The sequence below is a fragment of the Beta vulgaris genome, chromosome 3 (assembly GCF_026745355.1).
Source record: "Beta vulgaris subsp. vulgaris cultivar EL10 chromosome 3, EL10.2, whole genome shotgun sequence".
Lineage (NCBI taxonomy): Eukaryota > Viridiplantae > Streptophyta > Magnoliopsida > Caryophyllales > Amaranthaceae > Beta > Beta vulgaris.
The window spans coordinates 31701823-31712544 of record NC_079204.1 but is presented as its reverse complement, the minus strand read 5'-3'; the positions used below and the strand labels follow the sequence as shown (position 1 = coordinate 31712544).

Below are 10722 nucleotides of genomic sequence, written 5' to 3'. Positions count from 1 at the left end.
ATTATGTTGTTATTAATTTTTTTGAATTAAAGTAGCACAATGTATAATATTATACTTGTATTATTGTCTATTACTCCCTCTGTTTTTTTTTTATCGTTCTCACTTAGAATCTTGACACTATTCATACTTAGAGAGAATCTTCTCAATTTTTTTCAATTTATAAGAAAAAATATAGTCATGTGGGATCTTGTTTGATTCGTCTCAATTAGTACATTATTAATATTCAATCGTTATAATTTTTACTAATATATGATGAAAGATATTTAAGTTCAAAAATGTGCATTGGAAGATGTGTAAATGGAAAGTGAGAAAGATAAAAAAAACAGAGGGAGTATTTTATTATTCAGATTACTATTAACAATACTATTAGATATATTCATGGTGAAAGTTTAGATAGGCAAGTATATAAGTAGTATATTTTTTTTGTTAAATTGTTTATCGTAAGAGATAGTTAATAATAAATATTTTTTTAAAGAATAAATTTTAATAATTATTATTTCATGATAAATTTTGAGAGGTAGTAGGTTAGGGGTAATATTTATGTTATAACTCATCAATAATTTTGTCTAATAAGGTTAAATAAGTTCCAATTAGGTCCAATAAGGTCTAATAAGTTTCAATCAGGTCCAATAAGGTGTAATAAGTTTCAATCAGTTCCAATAAGGTCTAATAAGTTCCAATCGAGAATATTTATAGTATACCTGGGTGTACCATGATCATGGTACACCCAAGACTATTTTCTCCAAATGAACAAAATGAGCGAATGAGCAAATGAGCAAAATGAACAAATGAGCAAACATTTCTATTCATTTAAGAAAATGAGCAAACACTTTTATTACAAAATGAACAAAATGAGCAAATGAGTAAATGAACAAAATGCCCAAATGAGTAAATTTGGTGTCAAATGAGCACCTGAAATTCTAATTTATTACAAAAATACCCCTGGGTGTACCATGAGTGAACTCGTTCCAATCAGGTCAATAAGTTTCAATCAGGTCCAATAAGTTCCAATAAGATTTAATCATGTTCAATAAGTTGAATCAGGTCCAATCAAGTCTAATAAGTTCAATTCAGGTTCAATAAATTCACTTCAAATAAGTTCAAACAAGTTCATGTCCAATAAGATGAAAAGAACACATCCTAAAACTCACCCAATTTGTTCCTTTTTCTTTTTCATTGTTTTCAAATTTCTAAACAGTATATATAGAAGTTTTGGTATACGTTATATTCACTGATGTCTGACTTACTCGCATGTGCAATAATGTCTCCTATCTTCCAAAAGTAAAAAAAATTTAAAATACCGACAATATATATTACTTTTTAAGTATACATAACCATCGCCTCCATTTCTGACACTTACCAGTGCATCATTGGACTCAAAACTTCTTCAATTGACTCTCATTAGAGAGAGAAACAATACCAATAAACCAGACTAATAGAGAGAGAAAGGAGAGAAAAATGGGATAAAATTGGTGAAAAATGTAGCTGGGTTTCGAGCTAACGCAGCTGCTAATCTTTTGCTTGGTAACTCTGCCCAATGTATTTGTAAGTCTTTCATTTTCAAGCTTATTTTTCCCTTCATTTGAACTCTACCTTATTTTTGCTACTTCTGTGTTGAATCCTTAAGAGGGTTCATGTTAGCAGACCCCAGTGACTTAACGCTTTGTTGTTGTTGTTGTTATTGTTGTTGTTGTTGTTGTTGTTGTGGCCGTCTTCGTCGTTGTATCTTGAAAGTCATGTAATCTTGTAACTTTTAGTATTTTGTTACTTTGGTGTTATTTGTCTGTTGATTTTTTAAGATCTTAAGTTCATATTTTGAAGCATATAAAGAAACAATTAATCATATGGGTTATTGATGATTCATATAAATGTTATATCAAGTTGTTTTTATGACAATATTAAGCCGTTCTCATAGACCTTAATTATTGTGTATTGGTTTCCTTTCACATCGCAGGTTGGCAAGTAATGTATGAAACTTTTGAAACGATATTGATTTCTTTGGTAGTGTAAGGACTAATCAATCCCCTCTATTCTGGCCTGGGAAAATCTTCATTACTGGTGTGGAGACCAGTCTCTAGCGAGGTCGAAACCCGCTGCTTGGCTGCTTGTTGCAGCAGCCATGGCAACCTTATTACACTCGGAGTCGAGGCGGTTGTATTCTTGGTGGTGGGATAGCCATGTTAGCCCCAAGAATTCTAAATGGCTTCAGGAAAATCTCAAAGGTATGTATTTACTTCAAAACTATGCTCTGAACTGATTTTTGTCAGGTTGTTATGTCTGCTTATTTTTTTCTCTTCTGGTTGATTAATGATTACTACACTTCTATAGCTTGAAGTGTGAAATTTGAGTCAGATATCCTAGTTTAATATTCATGTTATCATGGATTAGCTTTCTACAACTTGACATTCTCATTGTGTCTCCTTATTATGTTTTCCTATCACTAAATGAACCATAAGCCTTGATTTGTCGAAATTGAAAACTCGTACTGTTGAATTTGTGGTTATTACTACCTCCTTTTTAAATATTTGTACCATATTCCTTTTCGGGAGGTTTTGAATAATTGCACCATTTTCTTTTTAGGAAAGGTTTCTCCTCACATTACTTTGTTTAATATTTTCAACATACGTTTATACAACTACTTGAATATGCGTATCATTTCCTTTGGGTACAAGTTACAATTAGCAAAATAGGGCAAAGTACTTATTTTTAACATATTTATACAACTAGTTTAAATACTGTCTGTTTTTGTGTGTGTTTGATTTTGAACTATGGAGATTTCTCTTAGTTTGAAGTCTGTAGGATTCAGAATACAAAGTTCAAATGTCAAATCTTAAGAGTCCGTATTGTAGGTGGTAACTGTAATGAAGTTTTTGGTTAAATTTGTAAAGGAAGTCTCATGCAAGTGTGTATTTATGCTTGCCATCCTCAAGTACCTATTTTACTGCACAAATCTTCATTACCATTCATTAGGATAATACCATTTGATAAATGTATACTCCCTCCACCCCCTGTATACTTCCCATCTCTAACTCGGACACTATTCATAAGTAAAAAAAATCTAATTTTTTTCCCAATATATAAGAATAAACATAGTCTAGTGGGATCTTGTTTGATTTGTATAATTGAGTGCATTATGAAAATAAAACTTCTATGTTCTTTACTAGTATGTAATTAAAAATATTAATGATACAAAACGTGCATCGGCAAATGTGAAAAAGGAGAAATATGAAGCTATTGAGGGACGGAGGGAGCAGTATTAAGTGGTAATCAAAATCTATGAAGAAATCACATGTTTTGTGATGATGTTACATATTACATATTATTATGACCACTATTTGTTACCTGCTACAAACGGAGCTTAGGTACTTTTTATTTCTAAGTAATCCCCTGGTTATGAAGAAGTGGAATGTGGAAGTACCTGGTAATTGTTTGTATTCTGTTTCACCAGTCCTTTGTGTGTTAGTTTGCATGCTGTTAGTGAAGGAATCAAAACCTTACAAATTTTACTCGTAGCTATGCGTGATTCTTAGTTAACTCTTGGGTCAATATAGCCTTTTTTGTATGAAATCTCGTTTCTTAGTTGATTTTGGTATTTTATGCTATTATCCGTTCTTCATTGTGCTCATGTTCGTTTTTGTTTGGACAGACATGGATGCTAAAGTAAAAGCAATGATTAAGCTCATTGAAGAGGATGCTGATTCATTTGCTAGAAGGGCTGAGATGTACTATAAAAAACGACCTGAGCTTATGAAATTGGTCGAAGAATTCTACAGAGCTTACCGTGCATTGGCTGAAAGATATAATCATGCCACTGGAGAGCTCCGCTATGCTCATCGAACAATGGCACAAGCATTTCCTGACCAAGTACCTTTTGCACTTACTGATGATGCAGCCTCTGGTTCTGAGCCTGATACACCTGAAACACCGCATCAAGTTCGTTCATTTTTCGATCCTGATCATTCTCAGGGCCACTCTTCTTCCAGTTCACAAGGCAGTGGAATTAGCAGGAAGGGTCTGAAACAGCTTCATGATATGTTTCGCTTAGCTGAAGTTGGGCCTGAAGAGTCAAGTTCTGTAGATGGCAGGTTCGAAGGTAATGGTGGAATGAGCGAGAAAAATTCGGGAGGTTTATTGTCTCAGCTATCAAAGGAGAATCAGAAATTAAAGGCTCAGGTTCTTAATGAATCTGAGCGAGCTAGTAAGGCTGAAAGGGAACTGGAAACCTTAAAGCGGTCCCTTGCTGAGCTTGAAGCTGAAAAAGATGCCATTTTCCTTCATTTCCAGCAGACTTTGGATAAGCTATCTAATCTGGAAAAAGACCTTAATCATGCCCAAAAAGATTCCAGATATATCGATGGGCAAGTGTGTGAAGCAAAGATTGAAATTCAAGCATTGAATGAAGCCCTCAAAAATATGGAAGGTGAAAGAGATGATAGTCTTCTGCAATACAGACAAACTTTGGAAAAGTTAGCTGTTGCTGAAAGTTCACTCTCTCAAGCTCTGGACAATTCAAAAGGATTGAGCGATCAGGTTGCTAATGCAAAACATGAATCCCTTTATTTCAAGGAAGAAGTTGCTAGATTACAACATGATAAAGAAGCTGCTGAGCTTCAGTATAAAGAGTCTCTAGAAAAGATAGCGACTTTAGAGAGAACACTTGCAGACGCTCTGGAGGGCTTGAAACAGCTCGGTGAGCAGTCTGAAAAGGCACAGAGTGATATAAAACTTTTGAAGGAAGAAATCGGCAGAGTAAATGAGGAGAGAGATGCTGTGGCTCTCCGTTACAAGCAGAGCTTGGAAACAATCTCTAAACTGCAGCTCGAGTTGAGTGAAGCTCAGACAGATAATATACGACTTAACTCCCAGATCTTGTTAGGCACTGCAAAACTGAAGGGTGCTGAGGAAAAGTGTGATCTGCTGGACAAACTGAATGAATCTCTACAGTTGGAAGCCCAAAAGTTAGTGCAGAAGATAGCTGCAGCAGACCAGGAACTTTCGCGAAAGGAAGCCAAGCTGGAAAAGTTGACTGCCAGCTTACAAGATGAACACTCTCAATTCGTTCAAGCAGAAGCTACTCTCCGTACTCTTCAGGATCTCCACTCTCAATCGCAAGAGAAGCAGAAAGCTCTCACATTGGAACTCAAAAATGGGCTCCAAATGATGAAAGACCTAGAGATATGCAAACAGAATCTGGAAGTAGAAATTCGCCAGCTTAAGGATGAAAACCAAACTCTGCATGATGTGAATTCTTCCTCTTCTATCTCACAAAAGAATCTCCATGATGAGATGCTGAGACTAAAGGAGATCAAAGAGAAACTCGAAGTTGAGGTTAAACTTCAAGCAGAGCAAAGCGATTCTCTCCAGCTTCAGATTCAGATTTTGAAGGAGGAAATAGAGGGCTTATACAACAGATACCAGGCTCTCATGCAACAAATGGAGTCTGTAGGTTTGGATCCAGAATGCTTTGCATTGTCGGTTAAGGGCTTGCAAGATGAAAATTTGAGGCTTATGGAGATATCTATGAAGGATAGAGTTGATAAAGAAGTTCTTGTCAAAAAATTGAAAGACATGGAAGAGCTTCTTAGGAAAAATGCAAATCTAGAAACCTCATTGTGGGAGGTGAATGCTGAGCTGCAATCATCGAAGGAGAAGAGCCAGACACTGCAGGTATCTTGCCATGATCTGAAAGAAGAGAAGTCTGCCCTTGTTGCAGAGAAAGCTGTCATTCTTTCCCAGTTGCAAACAATCACTGAAACTATGCAGGGTCTCATTGAGAAGAACACACTGCAGCAAGATTCCCTCTATGGTGTCAATGGTGAACTGGAAGGTTTACGTGCTAAATCAAAGGGCCTGGAAGAGGTTTGCGATCTACTCAAGAGTGAAAGGTCTAATCTTCTGGCAGAGAGAAGTAGCCTGGTTTCTCGGTTGGAGATTGTGGAGCAGAGACTGGAGAAGCTAGAAATGAGATTCACAAACTTAGAAGATAAGTATTTGGGTCTTGAGAAAGAGAAGCAATCAACAGTTAGTCAAGTAGATGAGTTAAGGGTTTCACTTAATGTTGAAAAGGAAGAACGTGCATGTCTTGTGTCAACAAGTGAAGCAAGATTATCAGGATTGGAGGGCCACATCCATGATCTGAAGGAAGAAAACAGGTACAGGAAGAAGGAATTTGAGGAGCAGCTAGAGAAAGCTGTAAATGCACAGGTTGAAATTTTCATCTTGCAGAAATTTATCCAAGATATGGAAGACAAAAACTATTCTCTTCTGATGGAGTGCCAGAGACACATTGAAGCGGCTGAATATTCTGAGAAGCTGATTACAGAATTAGAGGGTGAGAACTTGATTCAAGAAGTGGAAGCTGAGTTTTTGGTGGACAAAATTGAGATGTTGAGGAAAGGAATTCATCAAGTCCTGAAAGCCCTCGAAATTGAACACGGCACTGAAGCTGAAGCGGAGCATAATTTTGTTCCATACATACTTGCAAATATTAGAAAAATTAAACACTCTCTGTCAGAAAGCAAAGAAGAAAATCAGAAGATTTTGGTCGAAAAATCCATTCTGACAACAATACTTGGGCAGCTTGATACTGAATGTGCAGAGCTTTCATCCAGAAAGATTGCCCTCGAGGAGGAATCTCTAACATTGACTCAAAAACTTGTGATGGCTGAAGATGAGAAACATCAACTTCTTGAGTGGAGCAGGCAGCTTAGCATGCAAGTAAACATGAGCGAAAAAACGGAAGAAGCCTTGAATGCTAAAGTGGAGGACCTTTATACGAAGCAAACACAGCTACAAAGTGCATATATTATGCTTCAAAAGGATAATCTGAACACTTTTGAACAAAACAAGTCCCTGCAGGAGGAGCTGTTGCACATGAAGAAGGAGAAGAACATTTTAGAAGAGGATACTTGTCAAGTTCTTGCTGAGGCTCTAGCTTTCAGTTATCAATCTTTGATCTTGAAGAGCTTTGCTACTGAGACAGCTTCGAAATTGGGCGTAAATTTTGAAGAGATAAACACCCTTGGAATCGCTTACAAGGATCTTCAAAATCAATACAGTAAGTTGGAGGAGAAGCTGCTACAGAAGGAAATGGAGAATCTGAGTCTGAAAACATCAATGGATGAGTTGGAAGATATGCAACGCGAACTCAGTGCTCATAATAATCAGTTGAGACGTGAAATTTCTTATAAAAAGGAGTTGCTGAACCAGAAAGATAGAGAATTGTCAGATGCGGAGCTAAAACTTAAAGCTACGGAGGAAGTAAATGCGGAATTATGTTGTACAGTTCAGTGTCTTGAAAAGGATTATGAAAATTTAGAAGTTACAAGAGCAGTCCTAGAGCAACACATGGTCAATTTATCTGAAAGTAACAAATATCAGGAGAGTGAAATTGTATGTCTTCGAGATGCTAATGGAAACTTAGAGTCTCAAGTAGGCAAATTACATGAAGAAATAGAAGAACACAAAATTAGAGAAGTGATCTTGGCTTCAGAGCTTCATGAAAGAAGCAGTGAATTTGAACTCTGGGAAGCTGAGGCAGCTTCTTTTTACTTTGATCTCCAAATTTCTTCTATACGTGAAGTTCTGTTCGAGAACAAGGTTCATGATCTTAACAGCTTATGTGAGAGCCTTGAAGATGTAAGCAATAGACGAAGTGTGGAGATTGAGAGCATGAAACGAAGAGTTATTTCCCTGGAAAGTGAAACTGAGACTCTTAGATCCCAGCTGACAACATGCCTACCACTTATAGCCTCTCTCAAGAATAATATTTCATTTCTTGAGAAAAATCCAATCTTGCAGTCAAAGTTACATACTTCTGCCCCTACATATAAACAGGTGAAGATTTTGTTCCCTTTTCCTTTCATTGCTTCTTTTCTTTTGTCTCTACGAAATATTTTTTATGGAATTCAAATGATGCTAACATCTCTTTAATCAATTTTCTTTCCCAATATATTCCCGATCAATTCTATGGTAGCTTATAGTTGGCACTGGTACATAGCATAAGGAAGTTTTCCCTTTAGACACTTCCTATAACTAATTGGGCATTCAAATTTGTTGAGGATCACAAAACAAAATTAACTCTTTTACATTGTTTAAATCAGTTGTCCTGGAATGTGATGCATGTTCACTTGCTGGAGTGATGATGATAAATGAGTTTATGGCAATAGGACTACTGATATGTAGTATCTGTATAATCACTGAACATCGACTGTACAGGACAATAGCATGCCTGCAAAATACGTCTTCCCTCCCTGAAAGAGGCTAAATTTGTTTTCGGCTCATTATTAAGCCAATTTTAAATTGTTTCGATTTAATTTGTCTTGTAAAACAGAAGGAATAACCGGTGAATAAGATGGTAATGTCTAGAAACAGCATATATATTATAGTTTTCCGCTTTCTAATAGATGCATTATATCGACTTTATACATTATTCAAATATCAACTTTGACCATATTTAATTACTACTCCCTCCGTCCCATAATATAGTGCCTACTTCATTTTTGGTGGGTCAAACTTTAAAATCTTTGACCGAATATTCTCATTTGTATATATTAAATAACATATTCATGTGGGATCTTGTTAGATTTGTCTCAATGTCTAGTTTCATACTATCAACTTTTTATATTTTTTACTAATACGGAATTGAAGATATTAAAGGCCAAAGTTACATCTTGGAGACCGTATAAAAAAGAAACAAATACTATATTATGGGACGGAGGGAGTAATTTATAAAGATAAATATTCATTGTTGTTGGGTTAAAGTCTATGTACATTATCAAGATATTTTTAATTGTTTATATTATATAATTGAATATTAATTGTCAAAGTTGTGCATAGGCAAGTGTGTCCAATGACCCTAGTCAAAATGATGCATCTATTAAGAAACAGAGAAAGTATATATATGTATATGAGCTATAATATACTTTGAAGTGGTTGGCCTATCTATATGGGATGTGCAAAAATTATTTACTTCCTCTCATCTAGGACTAAGCGAGTGATAAGTTATAATCATTCATTGTTGTACTTTAAAGTTTGCATGTACGAATTGGTAACAGGATATTCAATTTGAATACTTGTATGTATGTAGGAGATATTTGATCAAACAGTGGAAAGTTTGACGTCCTCAACAGGCTTCTCTGAGCTGCAGAAGCTTCAGGACAGAATTAAGGTGATAGAAGACATCTTGCACAAAGAGAAGGAACTGGCGGCAGTGCAGAAACAATCACACACAGAACTCAGAATTGATGCTGCATTGAAAGAGATAGAAGAGCTGAAATCAAGAATGGACACTCACCACCAAGAGGAGCATATGCACAGTGACCAGATCCATGTTTCTGAATCTGCTGAAGTCAAAAATGGGGAAGAAATGAAGGATATACCCCTTGACCAAGCTTCAGGGCGTTCATTCCACGGCACGAGTCAGAGAGGCAGTGCTGCTTCAGATGATCAAATGCTTGAACTATGGGAAGCAGCAGAGCAGGACTGCTGCCAGGATCAATTGATAAGTGAGGTGCTAGAACAAGGAACTGGTATCGTAGACAATGAAATTGCAGACCAAAGTGGTTTGAATCCAACTCCAGAATCCCAATATGAGAAAGAGTTAGGAGTTGATAGACTAGAATTGTCAACAAGAAGTACTCATTCAACTAGAAAAGGGACCAAGAAAAACGTATTGGAGAAACTTGCTTCTGATGCAGAAAAGTTAATAAGTTTACAGGTTTCGGTCCAAGAACTGAGGACAAAAGTGGAGCCAAAGAAGAGGAAAAAAGGTGAAAAGGCCGAATATGATACTTTCCGAGGACAGTTACAGGACATGGAGAATTCCATAGTCCAATTAATAGGTATGAATGCTGAATTGATCAGGGGCATTGAGGAAAGCTCCATAACTTCAGAACTGAGGGTCGAGAGAGTGTCTGATGAAGTTGAGAGTACATGGAAAAAGAAAGTGACAGAGCAAGTACGGAAAGAGGCAGAACAGATTGGGAGATTGGAGGTCGAGATGCAAAGAATGCAGTATGTTTTGCTGAGGCTGAAGGATGACAAGAAGAGCAAAGGCAAAGAGGATAATTCTACAAGCAGTGCATCTGTTTTGCTGAGGGAGTTTTTTTACAGTCGTGTACGAAAGAGTAAAAAGCCTAAGAAGCCCCGTTTTTGTGGCTGCTTGAGACCTACAGCTACCAAAAACTGAAGTAACCCATAAACCATATCCTGTTCAGATTAGTCGCTTCCCCCTCTGTTTTTGCAGGGACTTTTTTCTGCAGATTCTAGGCTTATTGAGTCAAATTATACCCTGATCTAATTGTATTAAATTCTGAACAACTCTGATTCGTAGCATAAGATTGAATAATTCAATCAGGTTATCTTGTAGCAGTTTGAACTTTTCCCAGATGTATGACTATTGTGTTTCTTCACCCTGATTTTACATACAAATTATCCATTGTTGAGTCATGAATAATGCCTCTGCTACAAGATTGTTGGAAGCGTGGTTAAAGAGGAGAAAATTAAGCCGAGTTGATCTACAAGGGAGGAACTGATGTGGATTGTTCCGGTACTTCTGTAAGCCTTGCACCTCTATTGAAAAAATGCCTGAGTCCTATCCACTTTTTTTACTAAAAGAGTCGATAATTTCTCTTTTACTTGATCACTAGTGCTGAGGGGTTAGAAATATATATTTGGTTGGATTTCAAATCCACTTTTATCCAAAAATAAGAAAAATTTTCT

At 36.4% G+C, this 10722-nt stretch overlaps 1 protein-coding gene across 1 annotated transcript; it reads left to right on the top strand.

The window, feature by feature from the left end:
* Window positions 1-1336: 1336 nt before the first annotated feature.
* Window positions 1337-10412, top strand: LOC104906905 (protein NETWORKED 1A). The gene is made up of 4 exons (XM_010695734.4): window positions 1337-1545; window positions 1955-2222; window positions 3647-7836; window positions 9089-10412. The coding sequence occupies exons 2-4, from the start codon at window positions 2120-2122 to the stop codon at window positions 10187-10189; spliced, it is 5394 nt and encodes a 1797-aa protein (XP_010694036.2). The 5' UTR covers window positions 1337-1545; window positions 1955-2119; the 3' UTR covers window positions 10190-10412.
* Window positions 10413-10722: the final 310 nt, after the last annotated feature.